Source organism: Crocodylus siamensis, chromosome 2 (genome assembly GCF_052110815.1).
Source record: "Crocodylus siamensis isolate JL-2025a chromosome 2, ASM5211081v1, whole genome shotgun sequence".
NCBI lineage: Eukaryota > Metazoa > Chordata > Crocodylia > Crocodylidae > Crocodylus > Crocodylus siamensis.
Window position 1 is genome coordinate 265,436,602 of NC_143396.1, and position 20,681 is coordinate 265,457,282.

At 43.1% G+C, this 20,681-nt stretch overlaps 1 protein-coding gene across 1 annotated transcript in view; it reads right to left on the minus strand.

The window, feature by feature from the left end:
• The window catches only part of NRDE2 (NRDE-2, necessary for RNA interference, domain containing), a 43,218-nt gene extending 23,936 nt beyond the window's left edge, over positions 1-19,282 (minus strand). Inside the window, exons 1-5 of the mRNA XM_090033895.1 lie at positions 19,140-19,282; positions 9,248-9,356; positions 5,624-5,854; positions 3,855-4,007; positions 273-732 (exon numbers count right to left, since the gene is read on the minus strand). Of these exons, the coding sequence (XP_089890021.1) occupies positions 273-732; positions 3,855-4,007; positions 5,624-5,854; positions 9,248-9,356; positions 19,140-19,230 (1,044 nt within the window). The 5' untranslated portion in view covers positions 19,231-19,282. The remainder of the gene's footprint in view (positions 1-272; positions 733-3,854; positions 4,008-5,623; positions 5,855-9,247; positions 9,357-19,139) is intronic.
• Positions 19,283-20,681: the final 1,399 nt, after the last annotated feature.

Genomic DNA, 20,681 nt, shown 5'->3' on the forward strand with positions numbered 1-20,681 from the left:
TGAGGATGGGGCCAGCACACGTCAATGGACGCAGGGGGTGGGGTGCACGAAACCAGAGGCGGAGCAGCAGCACTGTGGGGCACTGGGTGGCAGCGCTCCATCCCCGCCTGCACCCTCCCCACCCTCATCATTCGAGACAGTCAATTTGCTAGTACTTGTGATAATGTCTTTACATATACCTGAAAAGCAAGATGTTCATTAGGTAAGTATTTGTTATCCACAAATTAAATATGGTATCATTTTACTGCAACCAAGAGAATCAGAATACATACCTGAAAAGAAACAAATTCCATCCAAGCATGAACATCTCTTGGGTTCTCTCTGACCTTCTTGTTATAGTCTTCCACTTTTGCCATTAAAATCGAATTAACGTTGTCTTTGGTCCCTTGGGATGCCTGCTGCTGTAAAGCTTCATTATCTGAGGGACCTTTGCCTTGTAGCCACAGTGTAGTCATTGGATCATAAATACCAAGAGGATTTACTCCAGATGGAGCTGAAGGTGCATCACTCTCCAGTTGTAAAACTGGTATAAAAGAGCTTGGGCTAGATGGGGAAGTTTGGCTTTTACTGTGAACAGGAATGCCATCTGTGCTCAACAACTGCAAGCTACTCTTTGAAAAGTAGCGATTAGGTTGTTTCTGGGATTGCTTCTTTTTTGCTGTCGAATTATCCCAAGTTATGCATTGCTTCTTTAGGTCAATGCCAAGGCAGGAATCACCTTTCCTTTTATACCTTAAAAGGAAAAATGAAATTATACTTAATATATTTGTTAAAATTTTATTTTTTGATGAGAAATATTAAAAAAGGCCAATTTAAAAAATAACTGAATTATAAGTTTTTATAGATCTTTCAGAGGTAGGAAATACTCAGTATTTATTTCTTAATTGGTAAAGCTCTTATTTAATTTTTCAGTACTATCCGAACTTCTCTTACATAGTTAGAAGCCATGCAACCATTAAACAGCTGTCCCTACACTTAAAAGTGGCGGCAAGGGGGTGCTTGAACTAAAACTTACTGAATGAGCTTTAGTTCAAGCACTCCCTTCATTTTTAAGCATGGGGACACTGATACACAAGATGTGATGGCATTTTTATTGGAATGGCTCTCAGAGTCACTCTAGTTAAAGCACCACCCCTGCACTCCTGGAGCACAGGTAAAAGTACGCTCCATTGTGAGGTACTAGAAAAAGGCGCATTAGTAAAAGTGCAGTTTTTTTTGTTGACGCTTTAATGCGCATTAAAATAGGCTACTGCGCATTAAAGCCCACGTGTAGATACACCCAGTGAAAGATCAACTGTTTTCTTCTCCTTTTAGCAGGAGAAGCCACTCTACTCAAGTAGGTAAACTGGGGACAACAGAATCAAGATACAACTACACATGTAGACTTCTGGTTTAAAACTGAGTTATTTTAAGACAGAAACGTTAAACATCAGTAGTCTATTCTTGTGTGTGTCTAGGCCTCCATCCCTTTTATGTCACTCGGTAAAAATTTCACAAAACTGAAAAGCAAGTTCACTAGACAAGACCATATATATTAGATACACAGGAAAGCATACCATAAATAACCAGGGCGGAAAAAAAAACAATATAGGTATGTAATATGGAGGGAAAGTGTTAGATGAACTGGGAATATTTTTTGCAGCAGAACAGTACAGCAGAAATTATACATGCATTACCCAGCTCTGTATGCAAAGCATCACAGATACATTTCAAAGAACAAAAAGGCAATGTTTCTAAGGTATTAAATAACATTGGTTCTAGGAGTCAGGCATTGCATTCTATTTCAGCATCTGCCCAGAATTTGTTCTGTGACCTTTTCCTGTGCCTACAAAAATACTTCCCTTAAAAGCTGGTTTCTTCTCTAGTTAAATTATTTTAAATGAAATGAAAATGGGAAGGGCTTAAAATTCTCATTGTGTTTACCTGAAACTCAAGTTCAGCAGACTGAGCAACAGAAAAGCATTCCAGGGATTCTCAAATTAAAACATTATCTCAGATTGCAACACCCCAACCCATTCTATAACCCACAATTTGCAACACAAGATGGAGTCAAAGACCTAGAATTATAGATGATATAGGATTCTAACATCCTGAGTTGGCAAAAAGCTGGCAAAGGATTGTCATCTGGCCTCTTGATTTAAAAAGACCTGTGGTGCTACCGCAAATCCCATCAGAAAAAAAACCAAATCCAGCATGGGAAATGAATTATTCTGCCCAAGAACATCAGGAACCAAAGGGAGTACAAACAGTACATAGGCTCAATGTGGACTCTACATTAGAGTATTTCACCTTCTGGAAATGGTTTTCCCTCAGATACAGTCCTGATGTCCCAGCAAGGATCAAGAAAGCTAGATACGGAATTTACCTTTGTTTGGTATAAATATGGAAACTTATACGAGTAAGACTGTATATGCTAGTTATTAGTCCATCACAGGTACAGTCTCTCCTTGTTAATTTGCATTTTTCTAATATCTCTCATTCAAGGATGTCAAAGCACTTTACCAGCAGCGTTAGAACAGTGAGGCAGTGGAACAGACTTTCTAAGGAAGTTATGGACTCTCCACCATTGGAAGTATTCAAGAAGAGGTTGGACAGGCATCGGTCAGGGATGTGATCTAGGGGGAGCAATGCCTATATTCTGCTATGGGTATTTCCCATGCTTATGGGCTGTACTAGTTGCCACATGGTGATTGGAGGGAATTTTTTTCCCCTCCTGCTGCTACATTTCAGGAGTTTCTTTTTAGTTTTTAAAGCCTTCCTCAGGATCACTGGGTGTTGGCTGCAGCCAAGACTAGGGATTTTGATTGGAGTGGGGGAGGGCTCCCACTAGAGTTTCCCAGCTAGTGGGCCTTGCCCTTCTGCTCGGGATCAGACAACACTATATTTTGGGTCCTGAAGGGATTTTACCTCGTGGTCAGATTGATATGGGCTGTGGGGGATTTTGCCTTCCTCTGTAGTGGGGGGCATGGCCATTCTTAATTAGATCTCCCAAGCAACAGGATGCTGGCTGCTATAGTCCCCCAGAAGATTAGGGTATTAATCTCAGTTGTGTCAGGGTGGACTCTGTAATTTTGCTAATAGTTTAGACAATGGATTTGTATAGGATGGTTTAGATAAGGACAACTGCCTCAGGCAGGGGGTTGAACTAGAACAGGGGTTCCCAACCTTTTTGTGCTGAGGACCGGCAAGCTGTGGACCGGAAGCGACCAGCAGACAGATAGCCAACCCTTTTTATACTCAGTATAAAAAAGGGTTGGTTGCCAGTCCACAGTATGCCAGTCACTTCCAGTCCAGTTTATTAGTTCGCAGTCACTTCCAGCCCTCTTGCAAACTGGCAGCCAACTCTTCACGGCCCAGCACCAGGTCGCAGCCTGGGAGTTGGGAACTCCTCAACTAGAGGACCTCTGGAGGTCCCTTCCAGCCCGACTTCTCTATGATTAAATCAAATCTCAAATCATCCATATGGTATAAGAATGATCCCCACTTTAAAGATGGAGAAGCAGACAGCAGTTAAAGACCCAAAAAATGACAACAGATCTTGCCTCCTGTGTACACATCTACACTGCACTGCTACCCTTAAATATCATTTCTCCAAGTGTGGCAAATTGGGACCATGCACAAAACATCATGATATGGCCTTATCCTGATTATTCCAGGCACTGTTTATCTTACAAGGCATTTCAAAGTGACACACGAGTTTAACGTGCAAGATTGTGAGTAGGATCACAAAAGTCTGAACAGAATGATTTCACATTTGAGGAATAAAAACATTATTGTTAAGCTTTTAATAACCTCAACATTCATGTGTTGAGACATACTGTGAGCATTAATAAAAAATGGCATATTGTATGTACCTGGCTATGTCCCCTCGATATAGTGACTTGTATTCCCAATTTGCAGGATCTTGTTTCTTGTCTATTCTGAAGGTTTCTGCTGTCAATGCCTGGATATCATCCAGCCAAACGAAGTGGCTGTTTTGAAAATTTGATAACGCTGTGCCTTCTAGACTGAAGAAGAGAAGATGCATTTTTTTTAAATATTTGTGTTACACATTTAGAATTTACAAATGCTGGAAATGTAGTACTTCTACATCCCATAATAAATTACACACACTCAAGGCTAGGGTACATGCATTATAGTAACAGGTCATGTGTGTGTGGAAGAGCATGCAAAAACGCTACAGGAAATATACTACTGAAGCTATTAAAACAGGGAACTTTAAAGAGAAAAATAATTTCCTACGTTTCCAGAAAGAACTTTCTGGATCACGGAAAGTGTTCAACAGGACTTAATACATTGAAAAATCTACAGAAGAAAAATTGTTTCAGCTTTTTTCCAATTTAGGAAGTTTCAGATCATTTACAGAGGAAAATGTGTTGGTGGATTGTGCTGTTTTATTACAACAGTAGCAGTGCACTTTACATTTTATTAAAGTGTACTGCAGAACGTTATGGATTAGTCATGTAAGCTACTTTAAGAGATAGCTAGTCATTTCTCAGAGCTGTGGAATGTGGTGAATTCTAATTTATAGTACCATTATGAATCTCAAAAAAGGAGTTTCAGAGCTCTTAAAAGTTCTCAAACATATATACCTGTGTATAGCATACTCAAGAAATCTCATGGGCTGTATTTCAGATGGAAATGCTGAATGGGAATAATTTTGCACAAAGGTCTCAACTTACAAAAGGGAACCTTACAAAGACACTTTAAGATATACTTTGTAAGTATCTGCCTGAGAATTCAATCATGCTTAAATACAAACAACCTGTGAGGACAAGAAGGGGAACACAAATACCCTATAAAAAGCTACAATCATTTTATCTGGACACCTGAAATAGATCCAAGGGCAATGTCTATGTGAAATAAAGGGCAAAGTTCTAAAGCTAGAATATCTAAAATGCTAATACAAATTATTTTTCTTATCTGTTCACCACAATGATTATTTGAAATCACAGTCAAACTTCTTGCTGCATACACAGTGATTCCTGTATCCATTTCTGGGTATTTTGGAGCCACTGCCTGTGGCAAACAAGATTATATAACAAAACCATTCAAAATCTCAGTTCAGTTATACAAAAAAAAAAAGTGTATAAAACATTTTGTATTACTAATAGATGGACACTGGGTCTAAAATTAAAAATGTTAATACAAATATCAGTATGCCTCAAAATGAATGCTGATTTCTGAAGGGGAAAAACAACAACAGACAATATAGTAGAGCATTTACCTAAGGAAAAACTTGTTTTGCTGGATTATTCAATGTCCAGAATTTTTTGCAGTGTATAGGAACAACATTTTATACACAACAGATTATTCAAGGATTTACAAAAGAAAAGATTTATAATATTTCTAAGTAAGCATAAAAGGATTTTTTAAAGGCCAAATTTACTTTGCTCTGGTATTTTGTTCAGCTCTGAAAAAGATGTCATAAAATAGCCCTGGGCATTTTTTTCAAAAGTGACAAACTGAAAAAGCATGAGCAGATCAGTAAAGATGAAAAGTTAACCTTAACAAGAGTTAGGGGGGAAAAAAGAGAGACCCACAGGTAGCAGTCCAACAAGTGTAAGTAACAGCTACATGAACACAACTAATTTGCATCTATTGTTAAATAAAATGTATGTACTTCAATGATGATGCTCCTCTTTCACAGTTTCTTTCACCTCCTACAGGTCTGTCTTTCCCATATTCAGCATCTGAGTCAGACTCACTGAAACTTGAGTCCTCTCTGGTCTTCTTTTTTACTTTCTTGCGATGATGATGATGCTTTTTCTTTTTCTCTTTTTTCTTCCTAGTAGTTTTTTTTAGACCTTCATTTATATCACTTCCTCCTGACAGCTCTGATCTTGAAACACTTCTGCTTGGAAACAAATAAATATTTAGGCAATAGAAATCTAACAGTGTCTCACAAGCGAGAAATTTCATAATGAGCTTTCCACCTCCTCATCATTAGAGTGTAAATGGGGGACAAGCAAATGGTAGAAAGGTGTGCAACAAAAATGAAATAAATTTGAGTAAGAATAACAATCTTTAATTTTCAGCTTCTTCTATTTCTTGAAACCTGTCTTACAAAGTTCTACTTCCTCACAGCAAACTGTATTTTTCTTGCCTATCAGAGTGATACAGTTCTTTCCATTATTATCACTAAAGTAAAAGAAGCTACATTGATTTTTCTATTTTTTTAAAAATAATCTGCTCTTTCAGATTAGAAATTCCTTAGCTGCTCACCCCATAATACTGTATTTTCTCACATACTACCTGCTCCCAAATATGACACGCACCTCCTTTTTTGGAAAGAAAAATGTATAAAAACAAGTTTTAAAGAATCATGGCTGACTGTGTGACAGAGTACATATCCCTGGGAACAAAGAGTGTCTAGGAAGACAGTACGAGTGAGGTAGCAGGAACTCCTGATGTGGCAGGACATCAACAAGGCTAGGCCCCAGGCCCTTGCAAGTACAGCAGCAAGACTGTTAGTTCCCTACTGTAAATAGTTCTTTATACAAGTTCCAGTAAATAATAAAGTATTGCTTCTACAAGCCTCATCCAGATACTATAGACTGCATGCAAGCTCAGGCGCTCTTCAGCCAAAACCTACTGCCTCATGAAAGGGTTAACACCGGACTCTGCTGCTGCTTGCTACCCCAAGGAGAAATGGCAGTCATGTTACCAGTGTCTGCTTGCTTCTTTTCATATCTCCTCACTTAAGCCACGCACCCCAATTTTTGGGGGGATGCTGCATGTGGTATACAAGTAAAGACAGTAATATATGGTGTCTAGAGAACTAAAGTATGGTAGTACAAACAACTGAAACCAAGCAAATACAAAGTTAAGGAAGTTAGTTACTGATGACAAAAAGGTCTATAATTAGAGAGGCACCAGTCTAATACTTCAGTCTGATAGCAGATCGCCACTGATATAAAGAAAAATTTCTGCATCAGAAATCAACCCGATGCAGCTGATAATTTGTCCAGTAAGTGCCCATACATGCTTGCAGCTGCAGCGCAGCACACAGGCAGTGAGGAGCACAGCCTGGCAGCACGGAGTGCCGTGTGAAGCTGGAAAGTCTGGGGTGGTGGAAGAGGAAAGGAAGGCAGGGCAGATCAACACTCCCTGTGGTGAAAGAAGGGGTGGAGATCGGGCTTGGACAAGGGCTGCCCAGCCAGAGTGAGCATGGGACTGAGGCATGGCTTGTCCGGGGGGGCGGGGGCTTCCGCCACTGCACGCAGCTCATCCAGTGCTCATCTGGCGGCTCCCATTACTGCTCCGGGAGGGCACAGGGGGAGGGGAAACATGCGAGGTGCGGCAGGGCAGGGCTGTTTCCGGCTGGGCAGATCTGGGGGCACAAGCCCCCCGCACATGCCCTCCCAGACGAGCAGCGGGAACCACCAAATGATCACTGGACAAGCCGCGCGCAGTGGTGAGAGACCGCCTCTCACTTCCTTGCCCCCGCCCCCTGAAGAGCCACACCTCTGTCCCATACCTGCCCTGACCCCAGCCAGCAGCTGCAGACCACCCTGAGCTATACAGATCCAGGGGGCCTATACTGCCCTTTCCCCGAACGAGTCACTTGTGGCTGTCCCGCGCCCCTCCCTGCTCCAGCTGGTCACTGCCTGCCCCTGCCCCAGCCCCATTCCCTCACTCACTGCAGGGTCCTTGATTTGCCCCCCCCCCCACTTCCATCATACCAGGAGCTGTATGCAGCTCTTCAAGCTGAAGAGCTGCATATTAGAAATCAGATCCATATTGGCCAATATGCCTCCTTAAAAACTGACTATTGGTATCGGCCCCAAAAAACTCTATCAATGCACCCCTATCTATAATTGTTCTTAACACTTCACTCTAAAGCCTACCAAACAACTGGAAAACTGAATACCTGTATCAAAAATGCACCATCCTCCCCTTCTCGTTGATAATAATTCTGAGATTTCCAAGAAATCTTTCAGCAAACACATGAAGTATCATAGTTGGTATTTTTTCATATTTCCAAGATAAAGTAACTAAATAAAAGTAATGCTACTGCAGCAAAATAGTACTGAACCTACTTCACCCGTTATTACAAGGGTGCCAAAAATAAATACATGGCAAAAAAAAAGCAATCTTTAAAATGTATTTACAGACTACCATTTAGGGAGGGAAAAAAGAGCAGAGGTTAAAAATAAATCCACAACTGTAAACTGGGAAAATACCCTACTAATGAACCAGAAGATAATAAATTCCTTGTCGTGCTTTCACCTTAGCAGTTTAATATAAAATATAAAATAACATATTTTAAATAAAACTATATCATAGGCAAAAAGAATTTTAGAATTCCTTTGCTTTATCAAATGATAAATCTATAAGGAACTGAAAAGGATAATATACATATAAAATGTCACAGCAATTTTTAAAGTCATATGTATAATGATGATACATATCATTTTTTGCTGCACAGGTTGCATACTGCAAATAACTTGGCAAATAAAGAGGTGTCTTCAACTGAATTAAGGAACACATGTTCTGTTACTACCGTAAGTAATCAAACATATGACCCTTGTCCCCACATTGGACATGAAACTCTGCAGCTCCAACTGGACTCCATTTTTATTGGGGGCTACAGTATAGCTGAGATTTAAATAAATATGTTCAGCATTGCATCACTCAGGTAGTAAGATTAAAAATCAACAAAACCAATTTTATGAACTTCATTTTAATAAAATAATGTAATCAACCATTAAAAGATCTATAGCAATGCACTGCAGATGCACAACTTCACAGAGGCAATCAATCATTCATTAATTCACATCTCCACACATTTTGTCATTTTTATCCTTTTCTATATTTTACTGTAACAGGGGAAGTAGCTATTTGAAAAACTGGCTCTTTAAAAAAAGGGGGGAAAAAAAATCACAAAGATTTGAGACGTAACATTCTTTCAAGCATTGCACGAGACCATCCAAAGTTAATGAAGAATCAAAGATCACTAAGTTCCCTTCCCCTGCCCAAAGCAGGAGTGATTAAAATGAAGCAGTGGAGAAAAAAAATAAGGGAAAGTTACAAAAGAATGATTTTAAATGATAATAAATTATATTATCAAATGATAAAAAATATTATCAAATATTATAAGCAACTCTGCTCGGGCCCTCTATAAATAGAAAAGCGTAAAGTGAAAAGTGACACCGAACCTGCCTGGTTTTGGTCACACTTGTAGCAAAAGATAAGCAGAACTTAAGAAAGACGCTACTCAGAAAATGGCTAAGGAACATGTTACCTTATGAGTGGTGATCTCTCTGGGGTTAAATTTGTATCCTCTATGGAGCGCTGATGCAGTTTAAGCGCATCTTCGGTAGAGAAGCTTGGATTACTAAGCCAGTTCAATTCTGCACGTAAAGAAAAATGTGATAAATAAAAATTAGCTCGCTGGGTTTTTTCAAACCAGGGATTCATGTAGTCATCAGACAGCCCAGTTCACAGAAAATGTCACTAAGTTACTTATAATAGTGAAGCAAACTGAAAAGTAGTCAATGAAATTTTCATTTAGCAAAGCACTACATTTTAGCACATTGTAAAATATTTAGGAGCTGGAATTCTCCCATGACATCTATGTAGGAGTTAAGTAAAATACTATAAAATAGTATTAAAAAGTAAACTGAAAAATACAAACTTTCGTATACAGTAGTAGTGCTTCAGAGACTGAATGTCAGAGCTACCGGATTTTAGGATTTAATGACCCAAACTATTTATACAGGTTTCTTCACATTAAATACGTTTGGCCACTTCTATATGCGACGGGGGTTTACTCCCCTAAATTAAAAAGGTGGGTTTTTAATTGCGATGATTAAAAACCCATTGTTTCAATTTAGAGGCTTCCATCACTGTTACGGTGAGGGGCCTAATCCTTTTTCTTTCTCCCTATGAAGCCTACTCGCTTCTCCCTCAGCCGGCAGGCGAGCTGCTGGTGGGCCAAGTGGCCCCTGAGCCACAGGGGGCCCCGGTCCTTGCCTCCACGGCGGCAGTACCCCCTGGGGCCACCCTGGCATGGTGCTAGCTGCACAGGTGCTCCCCCAACTTGTAGGCAGCACCCGCTGGATCCAACTCTTCCCTGAGCCCACATGCCACAAGCCCGCTGGGCTCTGCTGCCCCCACAGGCTCAGGAAAGAGTTGAATCTGGCAGGTGCTGCCTGCCAACTGGGCAGCCGCAGGGGAGCGCTGCTGCAGAGGGAAGGACCAGGACTTCCTGCAGCTCAGGGGCTGTGCAGCCCAGTGGCAGCTCACGCAGGCAGGCTCTGCTGGGAGGGTGGGAGGGGGGCCTGATCTTTTTCCTCCCTGTCAGAGCCTGACCACCTCTCCCGCAGCCAGAGGGCTAGCTGCTGGCGGGGGCCCCAGACCTTCCCTCCATGGCAGTGATGCCCCCAGGGGCCACCCAGGCAAATGGCTAGCAGGCAGGTGTTGCCCTAGCTTGCAGGCAGCACCCAAACAATCCAACTGCTCCCTGAGCCCAAGCTGGGGCAGCACTCGCCTGCTAGCAGCCCATCCAGGTGGCCCCAAGAAGCACCGTCACCATGGAAGGAAGGACTGGGGCCCTCAGCAGCTCAAGGGGTGCTCAGGTCACCAGCAGCTCGCCTCCTGGCCATGAGAAATACAGGCAGGCTCCATGAATAAAAAAAGGAAATCGGGCCCCTCACCACTTCTGCCTTCAGCCTGCCTCTCCCGTGGCAGGGGGGCAAGCTGTCAAATGCTGCAATGTTATAAATAGCTACGTTGCAAACTACACTACATACAGATGCTGTTTAGTTTGCAACATAGCAAAGTCATTTAAATCGTAAAAAACTCCCACGCATGTACAGAGTGATGCAACTAAATTGTAAAAACAGATAATTTTCATCATGTGAACAAGCACCCTATGTTACCATAGATAAATGCTAGTACTACAAAACAGAGCATGCCCTAGGCAATATTTCAATACAAGACAGTCTTAGTATAATTCCCACAGAGAAATTATTTTATTATTGATAAAATTCTGAGTCATACTGTCAATCACTAAATAAATGAAGGTCTGTATTTATTCCAATTTAAAGACCTCTAAACACCTCAAACCCATTAACTTACTACATCTTACAACACTGCTAGTAACAAAGGTGTTTTCAAACTCATTTTACAGACAAGGACAGTCAGAAAGTTTAAGCAACTTATAAGGCCACAGACCACAACCAGGTTTTGAAGCCCAAAGCCTATACTTCCAGTCTTCTGGCAACTACGAATACCACTATTCCTGTATAAAATGAAAGCAAGGTCACCTGCAGTTAATCCTGATACACTGAGACATACATAATGTTTTACATTTTCTAGATAAATACAACTTCTGTCTGAAGTCCCATTTTCTGGCTGGTTATAGGCTGTGAAAATAAGGGGATCTCATCCTATGTACTTCATTTCTGGAGATCTCTCTATGAACACAAATTCTTTGTTTTAAAAAAATATTACACTAAATCTCATTTGTAATCTTGGTCTGTACCCTTATAGAGAGGATTTTTGTTCTTTTATTTTCCAAACCATTCAGGAACAAAACTCCTATTTGGTCAGATACGATGGTCCTTTGTGGTCCCTTCTGACTTTACAATCTATGAATTTTTCATAAACATTCACAACAAATAAAATGGAGAAAAGCACTATAGAAAGTATCTGAACTGCTTTCACAATCATCAGGAAAATAGTTAATAGAGTCACAAAAATTTATCCCAGACTCATTGTGCTGAATATAAAAACAAGAGCAAAATAATAAAATCCTTCTAATGAACCAAAATACCAGTACAAAGAATCAAATTAATTAAAAAATCCTGTTTCCTTCCTTACAAATGTAGTTTTCTTGCTCCTCATCCTCTTTTTAATCCTCTTCACCTTGCTGTTCTTTTTGTCATTGTTATCCTGACCCTTTAAGATTTAGTGATCTTTAAATAGCCTCATACTCAATGTGCTGAGCCACATCACTCTACTTCAAAATACACTTTTCTTTCTTACCTCTCCTCTCCCTCACTTCCCTAAAGCCCAATCTCCCACTTCCTAGAAAGTGCTCTAAGCATTAAGATATTATGCAGAAAATGACCACAGGGATGCCATGACAGTGAGTGTCTTCAAGAAAGGTGGCAGGTCCAACTGTGGAAATTACAGAGGGATTGCCTTGCTGTCCACCACAGGAAAGATCCCTGAGAGAGCCCTCTTGAATTGCCTCCTTCCATTCCTCCCAGAGTCTCAGTGTGGGTTTGAGGCATCAAGAGGCACAACTGATATGATCTTCATAGCTCATCGGCTGCAGGAAAAATCCCAGGAACACCAAAGATGGCCATGCAGAGAGGTTTGTGACCGCACAAAAACCTTTGGCTCGGTCAACTGAAAAGCACTGTGGAAGATCCTTCTAAAGTATGGATGCCCACCAAAATTCATTGCCATTCTTTGCCTGCTCCATGATATGCAAGTGGTGGCTCTTAATAACAGATCTATCACAGATCTTTTAAGGTTAAGACGGGAGATAAGCAAGGCTGTGTCATCAGTCCAACACTCTTCTCAATATTCCTTACAATGATGCTACGTCTGACCAACAACAATCTTCCATTTGGAGAAGAGCTAAACTACAGAATGGATGGTAAATTGTTTAATGTCAGTCAACACCAAGCCAAAACCAAGACCACCCAACCTCAATCATCAAGCTCCAACATAATACTGATAATGCTGCAGTCTGTGCCCAATTGGAAGCAGACCTTCAACAATCATCAACATCTTTACTGAGGCATACAAGATAATGGGACTGACATTTAACATTCAGAAGACTAAGGATCTCTATCAACAAATTCTTAATAAGCAGTTCCCAGCTCCAGTAATTCAGATTCACAGTGAGACTCTGGAGAAGGCCAAGTAGTTCTTGTACCTTGTTAGATGGCTTCCAACATCACCTCAAATGTGCAAGTGCAGCCTTCGGACACCTGAGGAAATGGGTGTTTGAAGATTGTGAATCAGAACTGAAATCAAGCTCATGGTTTATCAAGCAATTGTGACCTCCACCACCTTGCTGTTCGGAGCTAAGATGTGAACAATGTACAGGGAATGCTTTGAGTTGTTGGAAAAGTACCATCAATGCTGCCTGCAGAAGAGCCTTCAAATCCAGTGGGAAGACAAATGCATCGGCATCCTCTAGCAAGCAAACACCATGAGCATCGAGGTGATGATTATCTGACATCAAGTTAGCTGGGCCGGCCACATCATCCAGGTGCCCGATTCCGGATGCCTAAAGCAAGTTTTATTCTCCCAGCTCAGTCAAGGCATATATGCTCAAGAGGAGGGCAGAGAAAGTACCTTAAGGCCAACTTGAAAAAAATGCAGCATTGACATCATCTTGTGGGAAACTATCGCCCAGGACTGCCCCAATAATCTCAGTACTTTGAAACCATCCTCTCTGGAACCACCTGTCAGGTAGTTAAAGGCTGCTATCAAATCCCTTCTGTTTTCTCTTCTACAGACTAAATAAGACCAGTTCCCTCAGCCTCTCCTCATAAGTCACATGCCCCAGCCCCCTCACCATTTTTGTTGTCCTCTGCTGGACTCTCTCTAATTTCTCCACATCCTTTCTATAGTGAGGGCCCAAAACTGGACACAGTACTCCAGATGTGGCCTCACCAGTGCAGAATAGAAGGGAATAATTACTTCCCTCAATCTGCTGGCAACACTCCTACTAAGGCAGCCTGGTATGCCATTAGCCTTCTTGGCAACAAAGGCACACTGCTGGCTCATATCTAGTTTATTGTTCACTGTAACCCCCAGGTCCTTTTCTGCAGAGCTACTGCTTAGCCAGTTGGTCCCAAGACTGCTTAATTCAATTGGTCCCAAGTGCATGGGATTGTTCCATCCCAACTGAAGGATGTGAGGCTGGCCAGTCTGTAGTTCTCTGGATCCTCCTCCTTCCCTTTCTTAAAGATGGGCACTATATTTTGCCTTCTTCCAATCGCCCAGGACCCTCCACAATCACCATGAGTTTTCAAAGATGATGGCCAGCAGCTCTGCAATCACATCAGCCAACTCCCTCAGCTGCATCACACCTGCCCCCATGGACTTGTCCAGCTTTTCTAAATAGTCCCTAACCTGTTCTTTGACCACTGAGGGCTGCTCAACTTCTCCCAAAACTATGCTGCCCAGTGCAGTAGTCTGGGAGCTGATCTTGCCTGTGAAAACTGAGGTAAAAAAGGCACTGAGTAGTTTAGCCTCTCCATCATCTATCACTAGGTTGCCTCCCCCATTCAGTAAGCGACCCACACTTTCCCTGACCTTCCTCTTGTTGCCAACGTACTTGTAGAAACCCTTCTTGTTACCCTTCATGTCCCTTGGTAGCTGCAACTCCAGTTGCGCTTTGACCTTCCTGATTTCCTGAATTTGCCTGAGCAATATTCTTCTACTCCTCCCTAATTGTGTGTCCAAGCTTCCACTTCTTGTCAGCTCCATTTTTGTGTTTAAGCTAACCAAAGAGTTCTCTGCTAAGCCAAGCCGGTTGCCTGTCATATTTGCTATTCTTGCTGCACAATGGGATGGTTTCTTTCTGGACACTCAGCAAGATTTCTTTACAATATAAATGAATTACCACAATCTAAAATCAGTGAAATGCCACATACATTATTGGAGAAAGTTAAGCTTACTTTTTAATTTTTTTCATTGAAGTGCATATTATTAAGAGTATTCATATCTAATAGCTATTCTTTATCAAATTCTGCCGTACATGAATGTTCGTTATAGTTTACCATGGGGGAGGGTGAAGTGGGGAAGTGAGGAATATCCAAAAATCTGATTCCTTGGTCATATCTGGATCTCATTTACACTTACGTAAATTTGGAATAATTACGTGGGCTTCAATTACCCTGGAGTTTTAGAAATATAATGGGGGCAGCATTTGTTCATATGGTCTTCATTATTTATTTGTTTGCACAGACATATAAGGGAATTTTAACTGCCTGAGAAAAACTCACTCTTTATTTTGGCTGGTGTAATATTACCCAGATGGATGTAATGGGAAAAAAGTGACTACCTGGCAAAGATTCTAATTGTGACGGTATGTCATATAACAGGACAAGACTGGAATTTGTGATTCAGTTAGCTATCCTTAAAATATTTACACCTGTCCCACGAATATATTAAACACATTTAATATGCCCTTGGCCATATGCCTAAGAACGTACATAAAACATGCAACTATTCTTTGTAGCCACATAACCTCTTTTATTAATTGTATTGCTGCATACTGTTGAGTAACATGCTTATTTTGGCAGAAATACTTGCTCATAAAAGATTATATGAAAAAGACTTACGGAGCAGTAAAATCATATACATTTCGTGACAAATTTTAACGTTCAGTATGAACAAACAATAATGTTGATGATTACTATAGATTCTAATAAAGTATCGGCTTTGTTTTTCAAATGGATAAATGAAGGCATAGCGATGCGGGCAGCAAAATCCGTAGATGGACATTAAGCTCCTAAATCCAAAATTGCAATCTAAAAAAGTGGCTGTCCAGCAACTGCCTAATCTTGGAGATGTCCAAAACACTAGGTGCCCCTATTTTTGACCTGGAAATCTTGGGGTATGGTCACTGTTCTCAGGGTTGGGGCTATATTTTATCCAATAGCTGTTCAGTATAAAATGCATGAGAATCTTGGGAGCAAGCACGTGAATTTTGAACTCCCACTGCTCAACTCTAATCACCAAGTCACAGACTCATACTCCTCCTGGCTTCAAGTCCCATCAATCTTACATTCTTTGCCCAACAGTAGCACAGATTCAACAGAAGATGTATAAAGTGTCCCCACCTTGCCTACATTAGAGTTTGGTGATAAGGGCATTCATCTAGGAGGTGAGAACTAAAAAAACATTCGGTGGGAAGGGACTTCAGGAGGTCATCTAGTCCAGCACCCTGCTCAAGGCAAGATCATCTGTGTCTAAACTATCCTGACCACATGTTTATCTAACCCAAGGGTGCTCAACCATCAGCCCCTAGGGCTATGGCATCTGCCCTGTAATGCTCCTTACAGGTTGGGAAATTTGGGAGAGGGAATCAGCGGCTAATAGTCACTTCTCCTTAACTGCAAAGACTCCTCCCCCTGTGCAGCACAGATTTTCCCTGCAGATCAGATTGCCCCCAACCTCCCTGTGTGTGGCCAGTTCAGACTCTGCTGCACCTGGCCCATAAGTTGGAGGAGGCCCATTCGCCAGATCCAGCACTGCCCATCTGGCCTACAGGGCAAAAAGGTTGGGCACCACTCATCTAACATCTTCTTAAAAACTTTCAAGAATAGAGATACCACAGCCTATCCAAGTAGCCTAAGCATGCTCATAGTTAGGAAGTTCTGCCCAATAACTAACCTAAATCTCCCTTCTCTCAATTTAAGACCATTGCTTCTTCTCATCACTGCAACAACAGGGAATAGCCTATTGTCATCCTCTTCATGTATTTGAAGACTATTATCAACTGTCCCCTCAGTCTTCCTTTCTCCACACGAAACACATCCAGTTCTTCCAAACTTCTCAATAGTCATGATTTTTAGACCTCTAATCATTTTTGTTACTCTCCATTGGACTTTTGCTATTCCTACACATCTCTAAGTGATCAAACTTGGACACGTGCTCTAGGCAAGGCCTCACAGCTGATGATTTGCATAGGGAAGTTGCTTAACATGACTTGCATGCAACCAGTTATTACATCCCAGTATGCTGCTGGCTCTTCTTGCAACAATAGCACACTGTTAACTCATATTCAACTTGCAGCCCACTATAATCCCTAGGTCTTTTATGAAGTACTACAGTCTAGATAGTTCCCCAATTTGTATGTATACCTTGCCTGTTCTGTCCTTTGCATTCCTCTGTATTTCATTTCATCTGATTAATTTAAGAGCACTTTTCCAATTTACAAAGGTCATTTGAATCCTAATCCTATCTTCTAAAGTGTCTGCTACCCAAGCCAGCTCACTGTCATCTACAAATTTGCTAGGTATACACTGAATTGCATCCTCCAAGTCATTAATGAAGATATTAAACAGTAGTGGACCCAGGCCAAGTCCCTACAGAACACTGCTTGATACCTCTGCTCAATAAGACATCAAACCTTTAAAGACCTTTGCCACTGATCATGAGAAAGATAGGCTTTAACATTCCAGCTAACATTCTAAGGGATAGCCAGCACGGGTTTGTTGTGGGTAGGTCTTGTTTGACCAATCTCATTTCCTTCTATGACCAGGTGACCTATCACCTGGACAAGGGAGAAGAGATTGATGTCATATATCTTGACTTCAAAAAAGCCTTTGATCTGGTATCCCACGATCACTTCTTGGCCAAACTGGCCAGTTGCGGCCTCGGCTCCACCACAATCCGCTGGCTGGGAAACTGGCTCCGTGGTTGGACCCAGAGGGTTGTAATCAATGGCAGTCACTCATCGTGGTGCCCTGTGACCAGTGGGGTCCATCAAGGCTCTGTCCTGGGACCCATCCTGTTCAACATCTTCATTAATGATGTGGACATTGGAGTCAGGAGTGGACTGGCCAAGTTCGCCAATGACACCAAACTTTGGGGCAAAGCATCCACGCCAGAAGATAGGCGGGTGATCCAGGCTGACCTGGACAGGCTCAGGAAATGGGCAGGTGAGAACCTTATGGTGTTTAACACCGAAAAATGCAAGGTTCTCCACCGTGGGAGGAAAAACCTGCAGCATCCTTATAGGCTCGGCAGTGCTACGTTGGATAGCGCTACAGAAGAAAGAGACTTGGGGGTCATCATTGACCACAAGATGAACATGAGCCTGCAATGCGATGCTGCAGCTAGTAAAGCGACCAAAACGCTGGCTTGCAACCATAAATGCTTCTCGAGCAAATCCCGGGACGTCATTCTCCCCTTGTACTCGGCCTTGGTGAGGCCACAGCTGGAGTACTGCATCCAGTTTTGGGCTCCACAATTCAAAAAGGATGTGGAGAAGCTTGAGAGTCCAGAGGAGAGCCACACGCATGATCAGAGGTCAGGAAAACAGATCTTACGATGACAGGCTGAGAGCCATGGGACTCTTTAGCCTGGAAAAGCGTAGGCTCAGGGGTGATCTGATGGCCACCTATAAGTCTATCAGGGGTGACCACCAGGATCTGGGGGAATGTTTGTTCACCAGAGCGCCCCAAGGGGTGACGAGGTCGAACGGTCACAAACTCCTGCAAGACCATTTCAGGCTGGACATAAGGAAGAATTTCTTTACTGTCCGAGCCTCCAAGGTCTGGAACAGTCTGCCAGTGGTGGTTCAAGCACCTACATTGAACACCTTCAAGAGTAAATTGGATGCTTATCTTGCTGGGATCCTATGACCCCAGCTGACTTCCTGCCCTTTGGGCAGGGGGCTGGACTCGATGATCTCCCGAGGTCCCTTCCAGCCCTAATGTCTATGAAATCCATGAAAATCTATGAAATCTTAATCCCCTGAAGCTGAGGAGGGCATCAAACCCAAGTCTCCCACTTCCTGGAGAAGTGCTCGAATGGTTAGACTGGTATACGAAAGGGACATTACACAACCAGAACCCTGTTTTAAGGGTGAATCATGCCTCATGCGTCACAGCTGCCACAAGAGGGGAGCACCCCCCGCCTTGCAACCCATGGACCACCTGGAGAGGCAGGTAAGTCAGCAGGGTGCGTACACTACATGGGGGTTTAATCAGCCCCAAACTGAAGTAGTGTTTGTTTTTTTTAAACTCACCGCTTCAACTTAGGGCCCCTGTTTCATCTACACATGCCCTTTGACCCTATTCACACAATGTACTTAAGGTGCCATTAAACAGTTAGTTATGCCTTAAGGGGTCACCCAGCCGCATGTGCAATCAAACTGTGTGATTAAAAAAAGGAATAAGCTATAAAATTACTCCACAAGATGTATGTAATGATAACTGTATGGCAGCTTCCTACCATACCATTAATTGAGCACACGGCTGGCAAGAGGCACCACCGTGCGGCTGGCGCATCTGGCACACCCTCCCACCCCTGCACTGCAGACGGGCCCGTGACAGAGCAGTTCTAAGACGCGCTGGGAGCGGAACCATACCACGGCCATGGCAGTGGCAGTGCCTGGGAGACCTGCGCTGAACCCGCCCCTGCGGCGTTACCTCGCCTGGAGCCCTCGTCGCCAGCTAGCGCGGCCGCAACCCCGGCTCCGGCTCCAGCTCCGACCCCGGCGAACGCCGGGAAAAGCGCCATACCACCCCGGCCGCACTCCCAGGCCCCACTCGGCGCGGCAAGATGGCGCCGCGCCCCGCCGCGTCCCGCGGGGCATGCTGGGAAACGGAGTCCGGCCCCCAGCGCTCCCAACATGGGGATAAGGGCCGCATCAGGGGTCCCCTCCCCCCCGCAGGCGGGCGCCTCCTTGTGGCGCGCGGAGCTCAGCGCTGGGGAAACGGGCGCGCGGGGCGCGGCTGTTGCTCCAGTGTCACGACAGGACAGAGGCGGGAGGGGAGGATCGCGGCGGGGACGTGCGTCCTCCGCGCCGGGGTTGTGATTCCCCAAGAACTTGTCTGAATCTGAGTCTTGGCATTGGTATAATAAAAGGACTCGCCCACAGAAATCTCTTCTCTTGTGGGGAGACTATGCTGCTTATCCCTGCTCCATTTCCCCCCCCCCCCTTCCTTGGGAGAAAAAAAGACTCCTTCCCTTGTTCACCTCAGCCTCTTTCCCTGGGTTTTCTAGGGACAAGCTGCTTTTGACCCTCTCCAAGTCTTTTCCCGGGGAGGGGGGAAGAGGGCGAAGGGAAGCCTCTGCCAACCTGCGCCTCCCCTGTAAGTCTTGGGAAGGAGACTAAGGCTTCCTCGTTCACACCTGACGTCAAGTCTGCCTTTGGGAGGGGGAAAGACTTTCACGCTCACTCCGTGCGCTCCACGGAGAGGGGAAGATGCCTCTACCCTATGCTGGGATCCTTGTAAATGAAGCTGATTCCCGCGCTGCTTTTAATTGGTCCCGCTGAAAACATGTTCCAACAGCTCTTAATACCACAGAGCCAAACATACATATCACTTACTCTAGATGTAAATTATGTTTATTTCTTAATGATTTTTTTAATATCAGATTTTCAAATCCTTTTAAACTCTATCACAGATATGCTGATCTCTCTATATTTGTAACTCAGGGTAGACTGTTTTCAAGTTCCAGCTCCATAAAACTACCTCGGCCCCAATTCTTTATATATGCCCATTGAATTCATTGCAAGTGGTCAAATGCACCAAATTATCTCAGGCATAAAAACATGACTGGAGCCATAACTCTTTGTTGGAAACTTCCCACCATCTGTGCACCAGTTGTAATCTCCACATTCAAAACTTTTTTGGAACACAGGCTTCTTCCATGAAGAATTCTAACAATAATGGAAACAAAAACACTGGACTAACAAAATTGAAAGCGTTGCTGGTAAGCAACAAGACTCAGATCCTGTAAAGCAGAATCCAGAATCTAAACGTAATCCTAAAAGCACAAGAGAAGTCCATTCCGGCCTCTAGGAAAGGTAGCAAAAGGGCTGGGAGACCCCCCCACCCGGGCTCAGTAGGGACCTCATGGACCTCCTGAATCTGAAAAGAGAAGCTTCTAACGGATGGAAGTCAGGAAGTACCACTAAGGAGGATTATGCAGCACTGGTCCACACCTGTAGGGAGCAGACCAGA